Source organism: Mirounga leonina, unplaced genomic scaffold (genome assembly GCF_011800145.1).
Source record: "Mirounga leonina isolate KUSES-001 unplaced genomic scaffold, KU_Mleo_1.0 Mir_126, whole genome shotgun sequence".
NCBI lineage: Eukaryota > Metazoa > Chordata > Mammalia > Carnivora > Phocidae > Mirounga > Mirounga leonina.
Window position 1 is genome coordinate 29,580,034 of NW_023270314.1, and position 26,337 is coordinate 29,606,370.

At 37.0% G+C, this 26,337-nt stretch overlaps 1 protein-coding gene across 2 annotated transcripts in view; it reads left to right on the forward strand.

The window, feature by feature from the left end:
- Positions 1-24,037, forward strand: part of RPAP3 (RNA polymerase II associated protein 3) — a 38,372-nt gene extending 14,335 nt beyond the window's left edge. Inside the window, exons 6-17 of one of the 2 annotated variants that reach the window (XM_035002806.1) lie at positions 6,349-6,470; positions 7,197-7,267; positions 8,433-8,558; positions 9,526-9,653; positions 12,365-12,486; positions 14,632-14,702; positions 14,821-14,922; positions 17,940-18,178; positions 19,410-19,596; positions 20,418-20,515; positions 21,088-21,188; positions 23,727-24,037. In XM_035002806.1, the coding sequence (XP_034858697.1) occupies positions 6,349-6,470; positions 7,197-7,267; positions 8,433-8,558; positions 9,526-9,653; positions 12,365-12,486; positions 14,632-14,702; positions 14,821-14,922; positions 17,940-18,178; positions 19,410-19,596; positions 20,418-20,515; positions 21,088-21,188; positions 23,727-23,812 (1,453 nt within the window). In that variant the 3' untranslated portion in view covers positions 23,813-24,037. The remainder of the gene's footprint in view (positions 1-6,348; positions 6,471-7,196; positions 7,268-8,432; positions 8,559-9,525; positions 9,654-12,364; positions 12,487-14,631; positions 14,703-14,820; positions 14,923-17,939; positions 18,179-19,409; positions 19,597-20,417; positions 20,516-21,087; positions 21,189-23,726) is intronic. The other variant, XM_035002807.1, reaches the window with a different exon arrangement.
- Positions 24,038-26,337: the final 2,300 nt, after the last annotated feature.

Here is a 26,337-nt window from a genome sequence, read left to right on the forward strand (position 1 = left end):
CTTGTAAGTTAGGGACTGCTTTTGTCTTGCTGCTTTTAGGATTTTTTCTTTCTCACTATATTTTGCAAATTTAACTACAGTATGTCTTGGTGTTGGCCTGTTTCTGTTGATTTTGATGGGAGTTCTCTGTGCCTCCTGGATTCAGATGTCTGTTTCCTTCCCCAGATTAGGGAAGTTTTCAGTGATTATTTACTCAAATCTTCTGCCTCCTTTTCTCTCTTTTCTTCATCTGGGACTCCTATGATACGAATGTTATTATGTGTGATGGAGTCACTGAGTTCCCTAAGTCTATTCTTGTGATCCATAATTTTTCTTTCTTTTGTTCAGCTTCATTATTTTCCATTATTCTCTCTTCTGTATCACTTAGTTGTTCCTCTGCTTCTTCCATCTTTGGGGTCATTACATCCAGTCTGTTTCGAATCTCAGTTATTGCATTTTTCATTCTGATTGTTTTTTAACTCTTTTATCTCTGTGGTAAGGTTCTCCCTGATGTCTTCTATACTTTTCTCAAGCCCAGCAAGTATCCTTGATTGTTGCTTTATATTCTACATCAGGCATGATACTTATATATCTTTTTCGAGGAAATCTCTGGCCATGACCTTTTCTTGTTCTCTTCTGGGATGAATTCCTGTGTTGGCATTTTGTCTAAGTCACTGTGTTCTGTGTGTTAGAAAAGCCTGTTCTGTGTCTTGCTCCTGAGAGTAATGGCTTTATGGAGAAGAGGTCAGATCGTGTCCGGGGCGGGGCGCTCGGGGCGTGTCTGGTGTGTGCCGCGCGCACCGTGCTGCTGTGGTTCGGCCGCTCTGTCCCTCAGGTCGGTCGTCTGCAGGGGCTCTCCTTGCCTGCCGTGGGCAGCGTTTGAGCCTTGGCCACAGTGTGCTGAGTTTTAACTCGGTGTGCTCTGGTCTGCTTGTTCAGTGAGACCTGCTGCTGCTACTTCCACTAGAACCGAAGCCTGGTGGAACTCTCTGGTCAGGAGCCGTGCGTGTGGCGGTTTCTGCTGGTCTTCTGGGGACGGGGTCTGCCGCGCTGGGACTTGGGCACGCTTGCCTGAGAGCAGCTGTACCGGTGGAGCGCGGGGGGCTGGGACTTGGGGTAAGCAGGCTAGGCAGCCAGTATTGGTGCTGTGCTGTTTACTGAAGTTGGTTTATGCTAAGGGGGGCCGGGTGCGGGGGAGGAAAATGGCTCCTTTTTCCCCCGGAGTGGGGTCTCCGTACTTGCTGCTCTCAGGGAAGCACTTCCAGAAGAGCAGACAGTTTGCCAGGCGTTTTTCAGGTCGCTCTTTTCCCGCTGTCTGTCTCCAGGTTGCTCGCCTGCCTGGAGCAGTGCAGTGTACTTTGCGTTCTGTCCCAGCCAAGCTTGCTGACTTTTAAAACTCCAAACTTTAGGGACATGCTGTGGCAAGGGCCTGCGCTGGTCTTCTGGGGGAGGGTCTCACTGCACTGGGACGAATGCAGCTTTGACCAAGAAGGGTAGTCAGCGCAGGGGCGTGGGATTTGGAGCCAAGCTGGCTAAGCCAGTGTCCGGGTTAGCCGCCCTCAGCAGGGGTCTCTGCGCCTCTGCTGAGGGTTGGGGGAGGGGGGAAATGGTGCCTCTTGGCTCTTTTGTCCCTTGAGAGACGTCTCTGTGAATGCCACCTCTCGTATGCACTCCAAGAAGCACAAACGGTCTCTCCCCATGTGCCATAGGTGAACCTCAGATCGCACCTCCTGCCCCCGGTAGTTTGCCTGTCTTCTTTCTAGGAGTAGGGCAGCGCCCTCAGGGCTCTATCCCAGCCAAGCCCGACCTCTAAAACTCCAGGCTTTGAGCCCAGCTGGCTGCAAAAACTCATGAAAATCAGCTCCTCTCGTTTTCGAAGCCAGTGGCTTTGGGGTCGTGCTCTCTTTGTGCATATCCCCGAGTACTCTACTCTCACCTTTCTCCTCCATCAGGGCTCCCTCCGCTCCATAGCACCCAAACCACATCTCTACACCTCCTGCCTTCCTCGATGTGGCCTCTTCTCTCCCTCTAGTTGTACAGTTTGTTCTTTCAGTCCTCAGGTCGATTTCTTGGCTATTCAGAATGATTTGATATTTATCTAGCTGAGTTGGAGGGATGAGGCAAGCCTGGGGTCCTCCTAGTGTGCCGCCATCTTAGCTCCCCCCTTAGATGCATATATCTGTGTGAAGGAAGCTAATCTGAAAAATCTATATACTGTATGATTTCATGATTTCAACTCTATGATATTCTGGAAAAGGCAAAATGGTGGAGACAGTAAAAAGATGAGTGGTTGTCAGGGGTTGAGGGTGGTGGAGGAATGAATAGACAGATTTTTAGGGCAATGAAAACATTCTATAATAATGTAATGATAGATACATGCCATTTTATACTTTCTCAAACCCATAGAATATCCAACACCAAGAATAAACTGTAATGTAAGCTATGGACTTTGGGTGATAATGATGTGCCAGTATGGGTCCATCCCTTGTACAAATGTACCACTCATGTGGGATATTGATAATGGTAACTATGCATGTGTGGAGGCAGGGAGTATACAGATGAGAAATATCTGTACCTTCCCCTCAGTACTGCTATGAGCCTAAAACTGCTCTAGAAAATTTATCTTAATAAAAGAAATTTGAATAAAAAAATCTTTCATGTTAAAGTATCTGTGAAAGATTAAACACATACTACATTTCTTTTCAACTGTAAATTCTTACAGCTCATTTTTTTTTTTTTAAATAGATTTTATTTATTTATTTGACAGAGACACAGCGAGAGAGGGAACACAAGGAGGGGGAGTGGGAGAGGGAGAAGCAGGCTTCCTGCGGAGCAGGGAGCCCGATGCGGGGCTCGATCCCAGGACCATGGGACCATGACCTGAGCCGAAGGCAGACACTTAACGACTGAGCCACCCAGGTGCCCCTGGCTCACTTCTTTTTATTGAGTTATTTTATTCAAACAATTTTAAATGGTTTAAATGGTTTCAGATACTCAGACCATGCTCCTGTAGTTTACATTACGAAGATGTATCCTCCAATAAAAATTTGAGTGATTATGTTCTTTACCTAATTCACAAAAGAAAGGAAAGTTAGCTGGGTAAAACTTTTTAGAAATTAATTTCCTTATTTTGAAAAATCATTTATCCACTCTTTAACCTAGAGACCTTTCATTATAATAAACTTAAAATGTGTTCTAATCTTTGTTTATCTTTAAGTCATACTGACCCTTTAAATACATATTTAATGTTGAAGAACATGAATGTGTTACGGTCTTATCATAAGCAGAGAATGGACTTATCATAAGAATTTAAACAAAGACAAATACCATCAAGATATTTCTTGAGGGATGCCTAGGTGGCTCAGCTGGTTAAGCGTCTGCCTTTGGCTCAGGTCATGATCCCAGGGTCCTGTGATTGAGTCCCACATCCCACTGTGTCTCTGTCAAATAAATAAAATCTTTAAAAAATAAAAAACATAAAATAAAAAATAAGACTGAAATGATTGAAATATTCACATGAAAAGATATGAAATTTGAATTCTACCTTAAGCATATGTAAAGACTTAAACGTGAAAAGTAAAACATAAAAACTTTTAGGAAATATAGAAGACTATAATGAGCTCAGGAAAGGAAACTATTTTTTTTTAACAAATCATATTTTTGGAAGTGCTAGCCTTTAAAAAAAATCAATAAATTGAAATATATTAAAATTAAGAATTTCTGTTCATTGAGACTTCACAGAGAAAGAAAAAAAGCAAAGCTGCAAATTGGAAGAAAATAATTATTATAAATAAACACTGAAGGATTTAGTATCCAGAATAAAGAATTTTTAAAAATCAACAGAAAAATAGCCTAACAGAAAAATGGCCAAAAGACAAAACAGGCAATTCACAGGAAAAAAAAAAATACAAGTGGTGAATGAATATATAAGACGATGTTCAACCTCATTAGCAATCGTGGAAATGCAAATTAAGACCACAATGAATTACCATTTTACATCCACTAGGATTCTACCAGTGTTGGTAAAGACAATGGAGCAAGCTTCTTACATGCTCCTAATGGGAATATAAACTTATACAACCACCTTTGACTACTTATACAATTGGTCGTCACCATGTAAAGTTGCACATATATCCTGTGACCCAGCCCCAAGACACACAGAAAAATCTTGACAGTATCACTGCCTTTTTTTTTTTTTAAAGATTTTATTTATTTATTTATTTGACAGAGAGAGAGAGAGAGAGACAGCGAGAGAGGGAACACAAGCAGGGGGAGTGGGAGAGGGAGAAGCAGGCCTCCCGCTGAGCAGGGAGCCCGATGCGGGGCTCGATCCCAGGACTCTGGGATCGTGACCTGAGCCGAAGGCAGACGCTTAACGACTGAGCCACCCAGGCGCCCCATCACTGCTTTAAATAAGGAAGAAAAGAAGTGTGGGAGTCCCTAGGAGAAAGGAGGGGAGGGGGAGAAGGGGAAGGAAAGGAAGGAAAGAAAGAAAGGAGACCAATAATCCAGCCAACAGGAGAATGGATACAGAATAGTATATTCCTAGAAAAGAATTACATATAACTGAAAATGAAAAATCTACAGCTACATGCAAAACATGAACAAATCTTAGCAATATAATATTCAGAGAACTGGCAAGCCATAGAAAATTATATTCAGTGTAATACACTCCTAAAGCTCAAAAATAAGCAGTCATACAATATACTACATAGGAATATATACATATACGATGAATTTTTTTAAACCAAAAGAATAATATGCAACTTAAAACAGTGGCTAACTGGGAGAGAAGCAAGGGTCAGGCTATGGAAAGGAGTATCAAGGTAGCTTCAAAAATAATAGTAATGTTCTACTTCCTAAGTTGCATGGTGGGTGCATGTGGGTTTATTTAAAATTATTTTCCATAACTTACACATACTAAATTGTAGGTATATTACAGAATGTAAATATTGTAATTTGTCAAGATATTAATAAGTTTCAAAGACTTAAATATGTCATTTAAATAGTAAAAACTCAGATACCCATATAATTTATATTTCCAAATAATAATTTAACAGTTAAAAATGTTAACATTCAAGAAATATCTTTTTTTTTTCTTAAAAAAAAAAAAAAGATTTTATTTATTTATTTGTCAGAGACAGAGAGACAGAGAAAGCACAAGCAGGGGTCCCAGGATCCTGGGATCATGACCTGAGCTAAAGGCAGACGCTTAACGACAGAGCCACCCAGGGGCCCCCCAGTCTTATTTATTGAATATCCATGCTTTTCCCATGGATTTGCAATGCCACCATTGTTCTATATCAAATTTGCACTGATCTCTTTTTTATCACTCTGTTCTCCAATTGATCTGTTGCTTATCCCTCTGCCCATTCCATACTATCTTTAATTGCTATAGCATTATAATTACAAGTCTTTTTTTTTTTTAAGATTTATTTATTTATTTTTATTTGAGAGAGAGAGAATGAGAGAGAGCGAGTACATGAGAAGGGGGAGGGTCAGAGGGAGAAGCAGACTCCCTGCCGAGCAGGGAGCCCGATGCGGGACTCGATCCCGGGACTCCAGGATCATGACCTGAGCCGAAGGCAGTCGCTTAACTAACTGAGCCACCCAGGCGCCCCATAATTACAAGTCTTGATATTTGACACTGGGCATGTTTTTTTACCTTATTTTTTAGGAATGTCTTGGGTATTCTTGGACTTTTGCTTATCAGTGTAAATATTGGAATCATCTTGTCAAATTCCTTGAAAAATTATGTTGGGGTTTTGATTACAATTGCTTTGGATTCATAGCTCAGTTTGGGGAGAATTATATTGCTACGTTTTGTGACTTATAGATCATGAATATGCTGTATCTCCACTTAAGTCTTTAATGTTTTTGAAGACGGTCTTCAAATTTTCTGTGTATGGGTCTTTAAATATCTTCTGTTAGATTTATTTCTGTTTTTGTTGCTTATCTCTAGTAAAGCAGCCACTTGGCAAACTTTCACTATTTCTAACAGTTTCTCTAGATGGTTTTGAGTTTTTTAGGTAGACCATCATATCATCTGAGAATGTCAGTGTTATTCCTTCCTTTCCAGTCTTTTTATCTGTTTTTCTTCCTTATGAAACTGCATTAGTCAGGACCTCTAGTACAATAATGACAAAAAGCAGTGATAGTGGACATTCTCGTTCCTTGCTTTAAAGGGAACATTACTTACATCTCACCATCACGAATTACTGTTTTTCAGTAGCCTTAAGTAAATAAAAGAAGGTGGGTAACACACCTTTGATTGGGAACTAAATCCCCTTCTTGGGGGTTTCAGAAACAAATTTTGAAGTTTTGGTTTAACACATGAATTTTATTAACCTTAATTTTTTTAAATTGCAGATTTGCTGTTGCTGAGTCTGATTGTAATTTAGCAATTGCCTTGAATAGAAGTTATACAAAGGCTTATGCAAGACGAGGTGCTGCTCGATTTGCTTTGCAAAAATTAGAGGATGCCAAAAAAGGTATTATTTTCCAGGCCCTAGTATCTAAAAAATTCTTTGTTTAATTTGACAGATGCTTTACAAAGAATACTGGACAATCACCGTTCTTACCTTCAGAGAGCTTTCTGTATTTTAATAAGCTCACTTTTGCTATTTAAAAGTATCTTGATACTTTGGGAAAGAATGCATTATTTGCCACCAATTTCACTTTGGTTCAAATTCTTATTCCACCGTGTATTAGCTGTGTGACCAAAGGGAAGGTTATGGAAGGATCTCCTATGATTTTCAGTTTCTTGCCTGTAAGATAGGGATTAAAACACCTTGTTGGATAATTTGAGGCAGAAGCACTGTACATAAAGTTCTTAACACGTTTTTCTTTATTTGTAAAATCTAAGCCTTTTATTATTCTCTAAAATAGGTTTGTGTACTGTAAATTACAAAATCTGAATAAAGTTGATAAGCTGGGATTCTGCTGCCTCTTGGTTTTATGATGTACAACTTAATGATAGCAAGTATCCTTCCTGGGGCTGGTGGAAGAACATGATTTGTTGTGGGATCCTGTCAGGGTTTTGTTTGTCCTGGGGGAGAATGGAGAAAGTCCAGTAGCCTGCTGTTGGTTGGTATTTCTTATTTCTCTTAATTTTGCTGCAGGACACTTGCCTGTTTGTCACAGGTAGCAGATGATTATTGTTTTACAGAATTTTAAAAATATCCTATCTTTTAATATTAATCTTCTCGCTTACCCAGATTATGAACAAGTATTAGAACTGGAACCAAATAACTTCGAAGCAACGAATGAACTCAGGAAAATTAATCAGGTAAATCATAGTTACTTAAATTAAGTGCATTACTTACCTTTATTTGATGAAGTAAAAGTTTTTGCATAGTCTTTGTACTGTAGATTACTTAATACAGACTTTTTCTAATTTTAGTTCTTTGTACTGTATAGTTTTATTAAACAGATTTGCAAGCCAGAGGAAGTAGAATGAATGGTATTTAAAGATCCTTAGGAGTCATCATCTTAAAAAAGTCATCTGAGGGGCACGTGGCTGGCTCAGTCAGTAGAACATGCAACTCTTGATCTTGGGGTTGTGAGTTCGAGCCCCACATTGGGTGTAGAGATTACTTAAAGTCTTAAAAGAAAAAAAAGTCATCTGAGGTCTGTGAACTCCTGCTGCTTTATTTTTTCCCAGATGATAGAATTATTTCTCTTTATCCCACTGATTTTTCTTTTTTGGCTTGTGCTTTGATTTCTGTACTAAACTTTTACTTTTGTAAGTAAAAGTAAGTAAGTTTGATTTTGTAATTTTAAGTTGCTCCATCCTCATAGTTTATATTTTAGCAAAAGCAATACTAATTACTTAACAGTGAGAAAAAGTTGTTACTTAGCTATAAAATTTGCTGTCAAATGATGTTACATATTCCTTTCATGTTGCTGTTGAATCAGTTACAAGTATTGTGCCATCTGTTGAAACTTTGAGAAAAAAGTGACAATGTTTGGGGAAAATCTGCTTTTAAGTATTGCCATTACTTATTGCACATAATCTGCTGATAAATTCATCAACTCGCTTATATAATGGTGAATTATGTTACATATTTTTGTATTTTGTCTGAGATTAAATAATGACAATATTAAATCTGAGAAATTTGGTGATGTGGTCTTAATTATCTGTTTATTTTTGAAAATAGTTACTAGAATGGTGCCTGGCCTGTGTAAAAATTCAATAAATATTTCTTGAATAAATAAATGAACAACTACCATTAGTGGATATGGCTTATTTTAATTGGAATAAGATGTATATTAAATCCACTATTTTGTTTTTTAATTTGAATTAGACTTTGATTAGCGTAAAAACTATTATTTCAATATTAATTTGAAATGTGACAAGTTCTAATACATTTGAATGATTTAGTATTTTAAAGTCAAATGTATATGCATCTTGCGTTACTTGTTTTATTTTAGCTGACTACTGTGTCTCCTAGGCTTTAACATCCAAAGAAAATTCATATCCAAAGGGAGCTGATACAATGATTAAATCAACTGAAGGAGAGAAAAAACAAATTGAAGAGCAAAAGAATAAGCAGCAGGCCATTTCAGAGAAAGATCTGGTAATCCAGAGGGATTTCAACATACATATGTTTTGCTGAGTTTACTCTTCATTTCTTGTGTCTCTTTCTGTCTTCTCTAATATTAAAATTCTTCAGTAGGAACTGAAAATTATACTAAAAAACCCCTGGAGGTTACTAATTCAAAATTTGAGTAATTGATGATTTAATACATAATTTAAAAAAATAGTATAGTTTAGGGAAGAAGTTACTTTTGAGGATTTTAACATATTTACATATAGATGGTTATAAATTTAACATAGAAATAAGTTACAATTCATTCTTACATAGAATTTTTTTTTCATTAATTCACACTGGACTGTTTTCTGGTCAAAATTCCTTTAGAAATCCTGAGTTGAGATTTAGTTTAACATATTTGTAGCTTTTCTTGGAAAAATACTTACGGAATGATAAGTACTTACAGAATGATACTGACTGTGATAAACCTGACTGATTATAAATAAATATTACAGTGAAATCTGGTACACATTCCAATATGGTTTGATTTATCCTGTGTTTTAGGCATGTTAGTATTACCAAAGAATGAGTTGTACAATTCTGGTACTCTGTTCTTTCACAAAAATTATTTGAGTTAATGAAATTCTATTGTACAGCTTCCAATACAACTAAGGAGTATAATATTTGGGCCTCTATTTATTGAAGTGTGTTTTTAGATTTAAGCTTTGTGTAATATTTAATTAGTAGAATAATGATTAATGGTAAAAAGTAGTATAGTAGTATACATTTTTTTCTTTTTAGTACTGAAAAGAGAATAATGCCATTACAAAAAACAACCTAAACTAACAGATTCTAGAACATGTATCATGGACTAAATTTTTAACATTAAAATATACTTTCATTACTGATACAGTGTTGATGAGTATTCTTGTAGTGTTTACTTAAGATTTGAATTCAGCTAATTTTTTGCATATTTTGTCATTCTTCTTTATACTTCTCTCCAAAATGATAGGGGAATGGATTTTTCAAAGAGGGGAAATACGAAAGAGCAATTGAATGCTATACTCGGGGGATAGCAGCAGATGGCACTAATGCCCTTCTTCCAGGTAACAGAGCGATGGCCTATCTGAGGATTCAGAAGTAAGTATTGGTTCTATTTAATGCTTTTCAGGATGAAAATGAAATTTACCATAAATTGGCATGTTAGATAAATAATAAAATATAATTTATTTACTCATGAGCATTAAATTTAAATGAGAGAGAAACTGAGTGTGTATCAGTACATATTCAGTAAGTGTTAGCTCTTGTTATTATTTTCCCACTTGTAATAGTGTGGCATTACACAATTTAACATTTCATTAATTGTTTAATGCATGTTACTCTGAATTAGTGATTTAAAAATTATTTTTAACCTCAGAACCTTTTGGGCAAATTCTTATCTGGCAGTGTTTTATATATGCATATCCATACATAACAAAAGAGAATTGTTGCCATTGAGATCGGCTGATTGATTATATATACAGCTAAGACTTGGTCCTGTGGTATACTAACAGCTGTTTCTGGATGCACTCAAGGGTTCCAAGTTGAACAATCAGCTGGATATATCTGCTCGCAGAAACTGTCTCACAGTTCTTTACATCTCTTGTAATAATATTTTATATACTAGTGACAGAATTTAAGAAAAAACCCTGAATACTTAGAATAGGGATTCTGAACTTTTTTTGGTGCTGTGGATCCATTTGGCTGCATGGGGAACCTTTCTCAGGATATCTTTGAATGCATAATTATACATTTGAGACTACAGAGGAGCCAATTATATTGAAATATAGTTTTTAAGATACTACAATTTGTGACACAGTGGTATATATACTTTTTTATTGACACAACAAAATGAGAAGCTACATTTAAAATACAGGTAGATTTAAAGCTAAAAATTTGCTTTGAAGACATAATATGAAAATTTAAATTTGGGCTGATCTGTGACATCTTCTTCCACATACTGATGAACTAATAAGTGTGGATAGGAAGTAAGAAAAGTAACACAGATGATTATGTTACCAGTGTGGTGACATATGACTTTGCTCTTTGGTATCTGAATGACTACTAGGGGCAGAGTTAGTTGCCTAATAGTTGGCCAGTTAGGTTCTAGGAGCATTTATAGACCGGGATGCTATGATCACATACAAACAAATAGCAGGTTTCATTACTACTATAATTCTGAAATAGTGGTGAACATAATTAATATTTTGAGATATCTGTAACAGTTGTGATATGAAAATATCAATGATACTTATTGGGGCGAAGTCCTAGCTATTGCTTTTGCTACTGTGGTTTTCTTGTCTGCAGTTATAATAGAAAAGCCAAATCCCATTTAAGAGTTAGTGAAAATAAGGAGTGAGTAATATTTTTCCCATCCAACTTTTCAGATCTCTCAAAGGCCCTCAGGTTAGGAACTCCTGTCACAGGAGTAAATTTTGTTTGCATATTTATTCTCATTTAAACTAACAGACACAATAGAGATACATTATTTTGGTTAGAGTAAGTGAGCTGAAAAACAGGTTGAGTATCCCAGTATAGGCTTAAAGGCACAAGAGTGGAAAAGTTGATGTAACTTCTGGAAAGGGCAAGTGGCCCATATTATGGCTGTTACACAGGGTACAGTGGTAGAGATAAGGCTGGAGAGTCAGGCAAGCCCTTGACTTTGTGTTCCTTAAAGTACTTTACCCTGAAAACTGGGGCGGGGGGAGGAGGGCATGCATGTGTCTGGAATGAGAGAATGATACAATCAGCAAAATAGAAAATCTGTTAGTGGGGCGTGGGCACACACACTTGTACAGACAGACATAATTTCATTGAAAAGTGAATTAAAGAATTAAAAGATGTTTCATTAGAAATTTTGATTTGTTCTTAAGAGGTCTTGTTTTGAGGGTAGAATGGCATTCATTTTAGGCTTTGGGGAGAATGTAATCACGGGAGAGTCTCTTTTTTTGGAATTTTTTATTATGAAACTTTTATGGCTTTCATGAAAGTAATATAATAAATCCCATGTACCAAATCATCTAGTTTTAACAAGCCATACATTTGTCATTATATTTAGTTAGCTTTTTTCCCATCTGAATTGTTACAAAGCAAATTAGGACATGATGACATCTTGTCCCTAAAGGATCTTTTGTACATAACTGTAATACCATTATCATGCCAAATAAATTTACAGTAATTCATTAATGTCATTTTGACATATAGGAGGGTCTTCAGTTTTTTTGTTTGGTTTTTGTTTTGTTTTGTTTTGTTTAGCTCTCTTTAACTTTTTGTTTTTTAGAGCACTACCCAGTCTGACTGAATTGATGGCTGGTTGCATGGTTGAGTAGAATTTATGAAAACATTAGATGATATGCCATCACACATATAACGCGTCCTAAGTTTTGCGTAGGTTGGTTTTCCTTAGGTGATGTATACCTTAGGTGATCCTTAGGTGGGTAAATATTAGAAAATTAATGCCAGTTTTAATTGTCAATGTAGTACCCTTGTGTTTTGAATGTTGAGGGGGAAGTGGGCTGCCAGCACGTGGTATTCTTTTGTCTGCTCTGCTTGTATTTTGCCATCATTTCTTACATTCTTCCAGCACACTCTTCCTGACTTTCTTTTAACCTCGTACCTTTTCACTCCTTCCTAGATGTTTCCAAGATTTGGTGAGTGAACAATTAAAAAAAAAAATAGTCTTTCCCCTCAAAGACAGATTTGGGAGTTTTTAATTAAAATAATATGCCTGCGTTTTACGTTAGAAACTCCGTGTATGTGAAGTTTATCTATAAGCTGCATTTTCCAGTTGGTAATTTTGTCATATTAAATAGATACGAAGAAGCCGAAAAAGACTGCACACAAGCTATTTTATTAGATGGCTCATACTCTAAAGCTTTTGCCAGAAGAGGAACGGCAAGAACATTTTTGGGAAAGTTAAATGAGGCCAAACAAGGTACGACTATTTTTAAAACAACTATCACTCACTTGTCCTTATGAGACTCCTAAGTTACAGACACAGAGATTTATGTAGCTTTTCTGTTGTTCAAGGATACAGAACTTAGAGAAGTAAATTTTCTTTCACAGTTCAGATCGTGAATAGTTTGCAGATTTGAAGGAATGCAGCTTCCATACTGGACCAGATTATCTTTTTTTTTTTTTTTTAAAGATTTTATTTATTTATTTGAGAGAGAGCAAGCACATGAGAGGGGGGAGGGTCAGAGGGAGAAGCAGACTCCCTGCCGAGCAGGGAGCCCGATGCGGGACTCGATCCAGGGACTCCAGGATCATGACCTGAGCCGAAGGCAGTCGCTTAACCAACTGAGCCACCCAGGCGCCCGACCAGATTATCTTTTACTTTAATAGTGTACAGTCTGACCTGGCTAATTGCCAATCAAAGTTAATGAATAATTTGAATTATAGGTGAGAAGGAAAAGGCAAAAATAAAAAGAAAGGGAATCAGCCGTTAAAGGTTAGAGGATAACGTGAGATCTGCAGTGATGCTCCTTTTTATAAATAACTAGTAGCAGTGTTGCTACTAGTTATTTTATTTTTCCAGGATCTATCTTTTAAGTATTCGTTCTATTAGTCCTTTTGAAGAACCAGCTTGGTTTTATTGTGGGTGTTTTCTGTTTCATTTATTTCTGCTCTTTATTCCTTTCCTTCAATTTTGTTGAGGTTTATTTTGTTTTAAAGATTTTATTGGGTGGCTCAGTTGTTAAACGTCTGCCTTCGGTTTAGGTCATGATCCCTGGGTCCTGGGCTCGAGCCCCGCATCGGGCTCCCTGCTCAGCAGGAAGCCTGCTTCTCCCTCTCCTGCTGCTTGTGTTCCCTCTCTCACTGTCTCTCTCTCTCTCTGTCAAAATAAATAAATAAAATCTTTAAAAAAAAAAAAAAAGATTTTATTTATTTGAGAGAGAGAGAGAGAGAGAGAGAGCATGCCGCGCGCATGCGCATGAGTGGGGGTGGGGGGCAGAGGGAGAGGAAGAAGCAGACTCCCTGCTGAGCAGGGAGCCCAACAAGGGCTTGATCCCAGGATCCCAGGATCATGACCTGAGCCCCCAAGCGCCCCAATTTTGTTTAGGTTTAATTTGATGTTTTTCTGATATCTTGACATCAATACTTAGATAATTGATTTTAAGCCTTCCTTCTTTTCTGATATGTACATTTAAATCTGACAGTTTCTCTCTAAGCCTGGCTTCAGCTGAAGCTCATGCATTTAAAAAAATAGTAAAATATACATAACATAAAAATTTGCCATCTTCACCTTTTTTTTTTTTTTTTAAAGATTTTATTTCTTTGAGAGAGAGGGACAGATAGCGAGAGAGAGCACAAGTTGGGAGGAGAGGGAGAAGCAGAGTCCCTGCTCAGCAGGGAGCCCCATGTGGGACTTGATCCCAGGACCCTGAGATCATGACCTGAGCCGAAGGCAGCTGCTTAACCGACTGAGCCACCCAGGCGCCCCCATCTTAACCATTTTTTAAGTGTACATTTCAGTGGCATTAAGTACATTCACACTGTTGTGCGACCATCACCACCATACATCTTCAGAACTTTTTCATCACCCAGTCCTGAAAATCTACCCATTAACAAGAACTGCCCATTCCCCCCTTCTCCAGCCCCTGGTAACCACCACTGTACTTTCTGTCTCAATGAATTTGACTATTCTAGGTGTAACCCATATAAGTAGAATCATGCAGTATTTGTCCTTTTGTGTTTGGCTTCTTTAACTTAGCATAATGTCTTCAAGGTTTAAGGCTGAATAATATTCCATTATATGGAATTCTCTTAGATTCTGTCTTACATTTGGTGAGTAACCCTGTCATTTTTTAATAGTATGAGCTTTGATAAGTAAGATGACCTCTAGGCCTCAGTTGTAACATCTGGAAAGTGGGATTGTAATGAGGGTGACACGAGAATTCACATAAAGTAACTAGAGGAGCACTTAGTCAATGTTTAGCTCTTATTATTGCTCACCTGTTTCCTAGCGTCCTGAGTAAAGTTTCTAGAGAGAAACATGGGTTATTAACTAAATGTATCATGGCTTGAACTCTGTCAATATTTTCACTAATTTATTCTGTTTCTTAAAAATTCACTTTAGATTTTGAAACTGTTTTACTTTTGGAACCTGGGAATAAGCAAGCAGTAACTGAACTTTCCAAAATTAAAAAGGTAATGTAATCTTTTCACCAAAATATGGTCTTATTTTCTAAAACAGAAACACATTATCTGTTACATAATTAACTTGAGAATGTATTTTGGTAGTCATGCTTACAAATTTATTTTCAAGGATTTAATTGAGAAAGGACACTGGGATGACGTTTTTCTCGATTCTACACAAAGGCAAAATGTGATAAAACCTATTGATAATCCATCTCATCTTGGGTCAACTGTAAGTGAAGCACTTTTCTTTCATTTTTTTCCTTCCTTTTTAAATATCAGTGTTGTATTAATAAGAGTTGGAAGCACACTGTTGAGTTAATAAACTCCTCTTAGAATCTTTAAAAAGCACTCTTAGGATAATTATTGACATAATAAAAATGGGGAAAATTCAGCTGTTTAGAATTCTGGGAAAACTTTTTCAGTGACTTAATTTAGCACTATAAATTTAAATATTTTGACATATTTTCTGATATTAAAGGAATTTTAGGTAGTTTTACATTTTATAATAATTATTTTTTAATTTCTAGTACCATTTTTATTTGGGATTATGATTTTATTATAATAATAGCCTTGCATCTCATATGGGGTTAGATCTAAAATTAGCACTTAATCCCAACAACAACAAAAGATGAACGTGCTTTACAAGTCATCTCACACTGCTCACATCATTTATCAGCTGGTGCAGGTGGGGGTGGTGCATGTGGTCCCTGGGGCCCCTGAGGTGCAGGAGGTGGAGGTGGCTCATAGCCCATGGATAGTGATAAAGGGGGGCCCGTGGAGTAGCACGGGCAGGATGGTCCTGGTAAGGAAGGGGATCTTCTTGTCGCCATACTGACTTGCAGAGCAGAAGTGGAAGCTATGTTGATATGACAGACAAAAGAGCCAATACCAACAACAGCTGAACCCCAGAAAAGCAGGCATCAGCACCTGCTACCTTTCCTATCACCAGGTTCCCAGAGGGCAGCATCAGCGCCAGAAAACTCTGGCCCTTCCACTGGGTGCCGCCTGCAGCTCGGGGGACTAGAGGCCAGGAGGTTAAATGACTGTCACCACACGTCACTGCCCATGTCTGCAGTGTGGAACGGCAAGGGGTTCCATCCTAGAGGATTATCGGAAGTAATTACAAACGAATAAAGTCGTGTACTCCAGACAGGCAGGCGTCTGTGTCCAGGATAACCCTGTGTCCCTCCTCCGTGGCTGCAGGAGGTGGTTCTTTGGATATTGAGAACAGGAAGAATGAGTGAGAATAAAAAGCCCATTCTCCACTCCTGTGGAAGAGTTCTGCCTGCCAGCCCATGACCACCTTCCTTTGTTTCCCTCCCTGACAAAGGGGTCTTCTCTCTGGAAGTTCTGTCAGTGGCCTCAGAGACCTCTGGGAGATGGGGATGCCTGCAGTCTTGGAGGGGAACTGAGATGGTGTTTTCTGGGAGGAACATGTTCCTTATAAATGTCAGCTAAGCTCAGCTATGTTTATCTTATCAATTCATAGGTAGTTCTAAGGACACTATGAGACACAGAGTAATTATGTTCTGTGGAAGAAGGAGGCAAAAATTCTAAATAACAGAATTAACGCAAATGTGTTTTGATTTCTGGTATAAAATTCCCATGCTTTATCATGAGAGGCTCTTTTCTTGAAATGGCCATAACGTAGAGCTAAATAAAATGTTATGCATCTAAGTCTTAGTTTTGAGAAAGGGTTAGTTCAACCTTTCATATTTTCTTAAATCTTTCTGTAGTGATATCTTTTGTGTTTCATTCCTGTTAACCAGCATACTGTCACTGCCTCCCCCCGCCCCCATCCCTCCCAACCATCAGTAGCCCTCAGCAGCTCCCAGTACCCGCTGGTCTACACTTCATAGAGACCACTGATTAGGAAATTTTAAAATTATTATCATGTTCACACATCTGTTGTCAGTGAAGGGATTTGGTTTTAAATGGGACTGTATTAATTTAATCCAATGATTATTGCCTGTCAGAAATGATAGTCCATTGTGCAGCACTAAGACATGCCCATATCTTCAGAGAAAACTGTTGTTGTTGAGAGTTCTCAGCAAGGCAAAGGCTTCAGCTTAACATGATTGTACTTTAAATAGAACTGCTACTAGGACTCTGTTAACAATTTTGCTAATAGCTTTTAAAATTTATGTTTGTTCATCCAGTAACACTTGGTTGTTGCTGTTAGGTCTTAGCTATGTTAATAGAATGTCTGGATTTAACATTGAGTTTAATATATATGTCTACAGTTTTTATGTTTACAACTTTTTGATTTAAAGTTCAACCATACAGTTGGAATGAACACTTAGGATAAATTGAAGAAAAGTTTTTTTGTTAAAAATAGAATACTATATGTAAACTTAAGAAGAAATTGAACATTTTTGACATTTGTAATGATTGAAATAAACAGTGAATCCTATTTATATTTTGTTAAATTAGAAACCATTGTGGTCACGTCTTAGAAACTTTGTGAATATATTTGGCAAATCTTTAATCCTGGGCTGGTTTTATCCAGCAGCTACATATTTAGAAAATCTACTTAGGTGTTTTTTGTTTATTATTGTTATGTTTTAATCTAGTTAGATTTTAACGTTACTCTGTTTCATACAGGATACTGGTTATTGTCTGACCTTGTTCTGCTTGCCTTCAGTTAGCCCACTGTAGGTTTGGCCATAATGTTTCTTGGCTTTGTTGCCTCTCGGATAAAGTCCAAACTCCTTGACATGGCGCACAATTCCTTTATAAGCTGTCTTTAAGCAGCAGCCTTTCAGGCTTTGTCCCCCCAACTCCTCGCCTTGCTCTAGCCCCTTTGGACTTCTCATCTTCCCACTGACCGTGCTTGCCCTTCCACATTGCCGTTCGTGTGTACTTCTCTGTGACGACTCCCCTGATGCCACTGTTTGTCTTCCTTCCTCTGTATTCCCTTGGCATGTGGTGCTTTCCCCTTTTACGGCATGCTGCCCGTTGCCTTGGAATTATGGATCCGTACATCTCTTCTTCTCCCAATCACACTTACACGTGCTAGGTGCTCTGCATCTTTTTATTCTTTGTATTCTCAGAGTATGACTCCTGTCTGTCTAGCCATCAGACTGAACTGACTTACAGCTGTTAGTCTATGAAATTAAAATCTAAGTACATTCTCTAAATGTGGAGCAGATATTAGTTATAAGAACACGGCAGCCTTTCAACTTGTGACCCTCAAATAGGAAACCTTTATACGTTGATGTGAAGAATTGGTTTTAATTGTTTTAGCAACCGCTCAAGAAAGTTGTTATTGAAGAAACTGGTGATTTGATGCAGACTATTGATGTGCCAGAAAGCGCTGCTGCTGCTGCTGCACAGAGTAATCCTATTCACCTGGCAAACGGAAGAGCGAGTGCAGGCCCTGCAAGTAAGAAGAATTCAAGCCAGGGTGGCCCTTTGCCCGCAAGTGATACTCCAAAAGCAAAAGTATTGAAAGTAGAAGAAATCAGTGATACCTCAGCCCTGCCGTGAGTAGAAGAAATACTCTTTTTGTTTAAAGATTTATTAATTTGTTTTAGAGAGTGGGGGAGTGAGAGCGAGGGGAGAGGCAGAGGGACAGGGAGAGGGAGTCTTTTGTAGGCTCTGTGCTGAGCAGGAGCCCTATGTGGAGCTTCATCTCATGACCCTGAGATCATGACCTGAGCCGAAACCAAGAGCTGGATGCTTAACTGACTGCACCACCCAGGCGCCCCAGAGGAAATACTCTTACTTGATACTCCTCGAGAATGGTAATAATTCACTAGAGAATTGGTGTTACTGATGAGACTTCTGGTTTGTGCTTATCACCGTAATTCTTTGAACTGCCCAACTTCACATTCTAGATTTTTATTTGTACTTAAGAGAGGTTTTGCTTAAGGTATGATCACTATTCCTACACCATCGTGGGGAATTTAGAGGTAAGAAAGTATCTTGAACAAATTGATTTTGTGCATTTTTATTCTAGAACTTCAGTATATGCATTTCACTTTTTAAAGTTTTTAAAAGGAAACTTCATAAAAAGTGTAGAATTTAGTTATCATTATTCTAGCCATTAATATTTAAGATTTTTTGTGGGCTCTTTAAATTATGTGTGGAATTTTAAAAAATAGTCATGTGTTTGCTTGATGGTGAGAATATAAAAGATCTAGATTAATTAGGTTTATTTGGGGATGTTGAAACTTTATTCATGCATTCTTGTATTGCCACTCAGCAATCCTATTAAAAGTTTTTTTAATGTTGAACTTGAGTGGTTTTATTTAAAGTGATAGTGATTATTTAGTGATTTGGGGAAAACGCTAACCAGGCAGATTTTTTTAAAGGAGGAAGCATTTCTTGGTGTCTAGGGCTATCTCTCTTGAAACTGTGATAATTCAGATTTCTGAAAGGCTGAGTTGTGAGTATATGTGATAGGATGTAGTAACGCAGTGTATAGAAATGGCGTGCTTCGGAAGGTGGCCAGGCTACATTAGCCCAGCAGATGAGAACAGTCATTACGTAGCCAGCATGTGAAAATTGGCAAAAGCATAATCTGTCTTGGCAAAAATACAGGTATATTTTTATCAGCTGAGAGAATCTGCTACATGTAGAATATAAATAGTTAACAATACTATATTAATAAAGTCAGAAATTGAGAAATCACCATTGATGTTTCCTTATATAAGCTGTAACTGTCTCTGGTTCTTTTCTAATTGTTTGACTGATGCCTCTGAAATATTTCAGGCCTCCAGTCAACTTGAAACAGGATGTATGTCAGTCTTTCAGTGAGAAGAATTCTGTAGAGATAGACAAGACGCCTGCTCAGTTTGTCACAACTGTTCTCCCTCCAGTTCCTGCAAACTCATTCCAGCTTGAGTCTGATTTCAGACAACTGAAAAATTCTCCGGATATGTTGTATCAGTATTTGAAGGTAAGAAAGAGGAAGCTGGTAGTTCTAGTTTAAGGAGAAGGTCAAAGAACTTTTTTTGTCGCTAGTACTGTGCAATGACACTGTATCTGCTTTTTGTATAATATGATTGTAGACCCCTTCCTTGCCTGCTGCATGTATTACCTCGGCCAGACTGTTTTAAATATTTGCAGCCAGGAAACCTTTGGAAATAGGTCTGTGTTAAGTTCTGTGGTCTAAAACAACTTATTCTAATTTCAGAAATCATAACTTAAACTTAATTCTTCATTCTTCAAGATGGGGAAGGAAGTTAAAATACATTGAGTGCCTTCCATGTGCCCCAAGCACTGTGCTTGCAGTATTTAGACAATCATTCTCCTGAAAATGAGCTCTTATTTGCTCCCGAGAAAAAAGACCAGATCTTACGAAATTTACCAAATAATGGATTTTAGCATTGTCTTTTTCTAGTGTGACTATAGGAATAATCCCTTACAATTTTCTAATATCCAATTACTTCTAAGTACATTATCTCATGTCATTCTGTTTTTTAAACTATCTAGTTATTTTTATTGCTCCTTGAGCGCTCTCTCAAGTTCCTGTCTCAGGGAACATCTCTCTGTTCATGAGATTTTTCTCTGCCTTGAACAGTGATTATCTTAGAGTTACTCTGACTTCCATTCTTCTGTCACAGTTACATTGCACTGTGACCCCATTATTATTCAGTAAGGACTAGTGCATAGCAGTTACTCTTCCCTATATTCACCTATGCAGTTGTTAGATACATAATTTGTGATATGTGAATGTTGTCATGATGTAATTTTCTAACTCTTTGTATCTTTTCCAAGCAAATTGAGCCATCCATGTATCCTAAGTTGTTTCAGAAAAATCTAGATCCAGATGTATTCAACCAAATCATTAAAATTCTGCATGACTTTTATATTGAGTAAGTGGAATTTTTTTCATTATACCTGCATATTGTAATGTTATGCTATTTCTGGTGATTTGGGAAAGTCATTCTCCTTGATGTCATATTACTACCTTCTGTAAAGCAAAATTAGCTCTCTAGTATAAGTTGTGAAGAGATGACAAGTGCAAGCAATAAAAAGGGAAATGATTAGGTAGGAGGAAAAAGATCTTTAAAACTTTTTTTAACGAAAGGGAGGTGTAGAAGTGACAAATGTGATAGCAGATTAATTAAGTCTGTGCTATGGGATGTAATGAGCACTGGGTGTTATATGCAACTGATGAATCACTGAACTCTACCTCTGAAACTATTAATACACTATATGTTAATTGAATTTTAATTAAAAAATAAATTTAAAAAAATAAAGAAAATTATAATTTCTTCAATTGACTTGATAAATCTCTTCATTTGGGCACTTAAAATGTAGATCACATCCAGGGAAAAAAGATAAATGACCTTATTTATATATAATTGGAAATATTGTATTAGAAAAACAGAATTACATGAGCTACTTTTAACTGATCATTTGTTTTATATTTGGATTGTTTCAGGAAAGAAGAACCATCACTCATCTTTGAAATCTTACAAAAACTTTCTGAACTAAAAAGGTTTGATATGGCAGTGATGTTTATGTCAGAACCTGAGAAAAAAAGTAAGTCTGTGAAGAAAGCTTTTCCAGATCTCTTTATTCTGACGTTCCTTTATTTAGTCAACAAAAATAGTGGACATTTATTGAATATTTACTCTAAGATACATACAATTAAATTTAAATTAATCACAAGTTAAATTGAATTACAGTTAAGTAAAATCAGATCTTTTAATCCTGACAACAGCATTATGAGGTTTAGGTGTGATTATCAATTCCCTTTTACAGAGGCAGAAACTGAGGCATAGAGAGGTAAGGAACCTGACCAAGGTCACCTAGGTAGGAAGCCAGACCCAGGATTTAAAGTTAGGCTTTATAGTCTGGACTCTTCTACTTGAAAATGCATGAAAGTGTAATGGTTGAGAGCTTGCTGTGGTGGGACACGTAAAGGGTACCTACCACAGACGCATGTCACTGGGCATGGGTGCAGGGGAGGTCCACCCCATTCTGTGAGAGCCCGTTTCCTTGTGTGTGTGTGATGGAGACATGCAGGAGTCAGTTAGATGAAAGGGGTGGGGAGGAGTTTTAGACCCGGGTAATGATGTATGCAGAAGTTCTGAGGCAGGAAAGAGGAAATTGCCTTCAGAAAATTAAAAGAAGTATGGTGCAGCTGGATTGTAGAGTCAGGGGACAATTGGCAGGTGATGAGCTTGCAGAATTCTCTTCCTTATCTATTTCTGCATCTCAGTTTTTCCCATGAAGTGCCAGTTTAGGGAAACCTTAAATAAAATCAAATTATTCAGGAACTTCAGTTACTTCAGAGTTTTGGGCTTTACTCTAGTTTTAGGAAAAGGAAAAATTATTAGAACACAAGAGTACCAGGTTTTTAGTTTTAAAAATTGCAGAAACTCTGGGTACCATTTTCACAGATCTCCTGGACTAAACATACCTCGGGCTCTTTTTCTTGTTTCTTTATGTTTCTAGCAGCGACATTGAATGAGTCTGAATCACTAAGAAAAATACTTTTTACATTGTACTTAGAGAAGAGGACACATCATTTTACATGAGATTTTTAAATAGGGTTTAAGCTAAAAGACGTTTCTGTTTATCTTTACTCAAAAACAGTCCCTGAAGTTCCCTGAAAAATACTAGCTTCTCTTACTACTATTCTAACCTCTACTACTACTTTTTTTGATTACTCTGCCCCACCACACGGACTTTATATTTTTTGATATACCAAGCTGGTAAACTTATTTTGGCCTTAGGTGCTTTGCATTTGGCCATTTCCACAGCCTAGAAGATCTTCCCCTTGCCTGCTTCTTGACTTCATTCAGTTTCCACCTTAGAGTTGCCACCTCAGAGACACTATTTACTCAACAGACCTACTCAAAACAACTGTCCGCTTCCCTTTATCACCCTTTGGCTTCTTACCCTCCTTTCTTTTTTTTTTTTTTTTTAAAGATTTTATTTATTTATTTGAGAGAGAATGAGAGACAGAGAGCATGAGAGGGAAGAGGGCAGAGGGAGAAGCAGACCCCCTGCTGAGCAGGGAGCCTGATGCGGGACTCGATCCTGGGACTCCAGGATCATGACCTGAGCCGAAGGCAGTCGCTTAACCAACTGAGCCACCCAGGCGTCCCCTCCTTTATTTTTCTTCATAATATGTAACTAGCTGAAAATATTTCATGTATTTGTTTATTATTTCTCTCTCCCTGAAATAATGAAAGCTCCGTGAGAGCAGGAACTTTGTATACCTTGTTCTCTAGGTCTCAGGGTGTAGAACAGTGCATAACAACATGTCAGTGTAAATGCATTGAGTAAATGAATTTCTTGCTACTGTAATGTGATAAGTACAAGTATACTCAAAGAATATGAGTTGGTTCTTTAGACTGGCCTACCAACATTACTGTCTTGGTTGGGTCACCACTGTCAGCTAAGCTAAACACAGGGAGCACCTGGAATGGTTCCTGGAGTGTAACTAATAAGCATTCAATCAATCTTAGCTGTTGTTACCTTTTTTATCAGTAACAACCGGTAGCCAGTGTTAATTTTGAACTATACAGAGTTTTCCAAAGTGTTGAGTGTGGACCATTCAGTGGTATGAAAGGTGATTTTATATGATTTACAGAGAAGTTTTGTTTTAATTTTTAATAGTTACATAGTTTATTGGATATTATAAAAATGTATAGCTAATATTTTGTAGATGTTATTACTAAGTTTCAATTTACAGTAGTAGATAAAAAATTTTCTTATAAAATGGTTTCAGTTTGAAAAAGAGTTAATTGAAATATTAAGTAATAAAGGATACTTGTTACAGAGGGCAAAATGTTTAAGGTAGTACGGAATGAGTTAAGTTTTTAAATCTGCAAGATTAATGTTATTGAGAAAGGGGAAATTTTTTAGAAAATATTCTGGTAAGAAACATTAGATTCTTATATAATATTCTCAGATTAGCTTTTTAAATATCTGAATTAGAATTTATAAATAATCCTAATGGTTATTGCTCTAAAATATAAAAAGTTTTATCAGATTACTCTCTTTAATTTTTGTCTCACTTAGTTTTTAGAAAATGGAGATTAAAATGAATTTTTTCTCTTTTTTCAGTTGCACATATATTGTTCAATCACATAGACAAATCAGGATTGAAGGATAAGTCTGTTGAAGAACTCAAGAAAAGATATGGTGGTTGATTTTCATTTTTACTGAAATTATTGTCTTTGACTTTCATATGTAAAATTTTTTTTACTGAAAATAAAGTATTTTGCTTCTTAAGAAAATGAAATCATACAGGAAAAGATTATCTTTAGACATAAGTTAATTAACTATATGGTGAATTGTGACTTAAGTAATGAGAAATGTACTCAGGTGAACTATTTATAAGTCATTTTCCAAAAATAAAAATATAATGACCTGTACTTGTTAAGATCAGTATTTTATGTCATTTAAAATTCTAAATCTAGATGCATTCTTCAGTGCCCCATAATTTTAACATATTTTTATATTTTCATAAGTTTTTGTAGCCACGTGACAAGTTTGCTTCATTAGCATACGTTGTATAGAGTGTGTTAAGTAGACAGTTTCTTTATAAATGTTTTAATATTGTGCTAATTCACTAACATAGAAATATTTATTTACAGGGTGTGTATTTTTAGTATTGACAACAAAAGGAGATTTTAGACTCTTTCAGTAGGTTACTTGAAGAGTCACAGCATCCTTAAATTTTCATGCTGCAGTTTTTTTCCCTCATGATATCCACATTATATGTCATCTAAAGGCAGATAATAATCTAAAGCAAAATGTAAGAATTTTAAAAACTAGGAATGTCTACGGTAGTAATTAGCATATAGCTTGTGTATATGTGTTGCATATGAGTGTGGTGTCTGTAAGTTTTGAAAGCAGGGCTTAGTATTCTCATCCTGGTTTTGCATAGTACCTGGCACAGTCCTTTACACATAGTTAGGTGCTCAATTGATGTTTATACAACTTAATGGAATTTTACCATAGGGACCAACTTTAGCAAATGTGTAAAATAGCACCCTAGCAAATTTTGGGCATACTGTAAATGTTGTTACAACCAAGTTAATTTTAGAGGCTACCAGGTTGTTAAAATATTAGGTCACTGTCCTCTAGCTGTTATCAGCATCAGTAAGACTGTCCAATTTAAGACTTTTGTACTGTTAGTTATTTTTGTTGCATCATACATATGCTTAAAATTGCTTGACTAAGAATCAAAATCTATTTACAAAGATAATTTCCCCAGTTCACAGTATAAATTACTGAAATGATCATAACTTGTATAGCCTCAGTATTTTACAATGCACTTAGGATAGAGGTTGTTAGTGTTATGCATTGCTAAATGTATTGTATTATGGCATATGAAAAGGTAATGAAATTGTGCCTTTTATGTATAGCTTAATACGTGAACTATAAGTATTGAATTTTGAATGACTTGAATTTTTCTCAAATCATTATATAAGTTGATTTTTTTTTTTTTAAGATTGATTTATTTGACAGAGAGAGACACAGTGAGAGAGGGAACACAAGCAGGGCGAGTGGGAGAGGGAGAAGCAGACTCCCCCACTGAGCAGGGAGCCCGATGTGGGACTCGATCCCAGGACCCTGGGATCATGACCTGAGCCCAAGGTAGACACTTACTGACTGAGCCACCCAGGTGCCCCTATAAGTTGATTTTGATGTACAGAAAAACCTTCCAAAGGCAAAAATGTTTTTTCATATATTTTCTTATGTGATCCTTAGAAGAAACTTACAAAGTAGGGCAGGTAGTGTGATTGCCATTTTTTTTTGTTTTGTTTTTTAATTCCAGTATAGTCAACATACAGCGTTATATTAGTTTCAAGTGTACCATATAGTGATTCAGCTCTTCCATACATTACTCAGTGTTCATCATGAGAAGTGTACTCTTAATCCCCTTCACCTATTCCCCCCATCCTCCCACCTCCCCTCTGGTAACCGTCAATTTGTTCTCTATAATTAAGAGTCTGCTTCTTGCTTTCTCTCTCTCTCTCTCTTTTTTTCCCCTTTGCTCATTTATTTTGTTTCTTAAATTCCACACATGAGTGAGATCATAGGGCATTTGTCTTTCTCTGACTTACTTGCTTAGCACAATGTTCTCTGGCTCCATGTCATGGCAAATGGCAAGATTCTATTTTTTTTGATGGCTGAGTAGTATTCCACTGTATATATGTACCACCTCTTTGTTATTCATTCATCTATTGCTAGCTGATTGTCCTTTTTAACATAAGAGGAGATTCAGAGAGCAAATGGCTCCAGGATTACAGAGCTAAAAAAATAGCAGAACAGGTTCAGAATGTGCTGTCTTCTACTTATAATCTACAGCTCTTTGAACTACTCCAGGCTGCAACATTTTTTATTTATGTTGCATTATTTCTGTAGAGACTGGACTGAAGAGATATAGATCCCAAGATTTACTTTAGAATTTGCATTAATTATTACTATTATTTTTTAATGTTAACCTGTTTTCCTCCAGAGACAGTTTAAGACAAAAGGCTTTGGAATCAGACTTCTCATATTTGAATTCTGGCTTCATCTGGCTTTAGGGCCTTGGACTAATCACTTTTCTGTGCTTCGGTTTCCTAAGCTGTGGGTGGGCATACTGATAGTTTCTACCTCATTGGACGACTGCTAGGATTAAAGGAATGGACACGTTTGTGTTTGTAACAGCACCCAGATACAT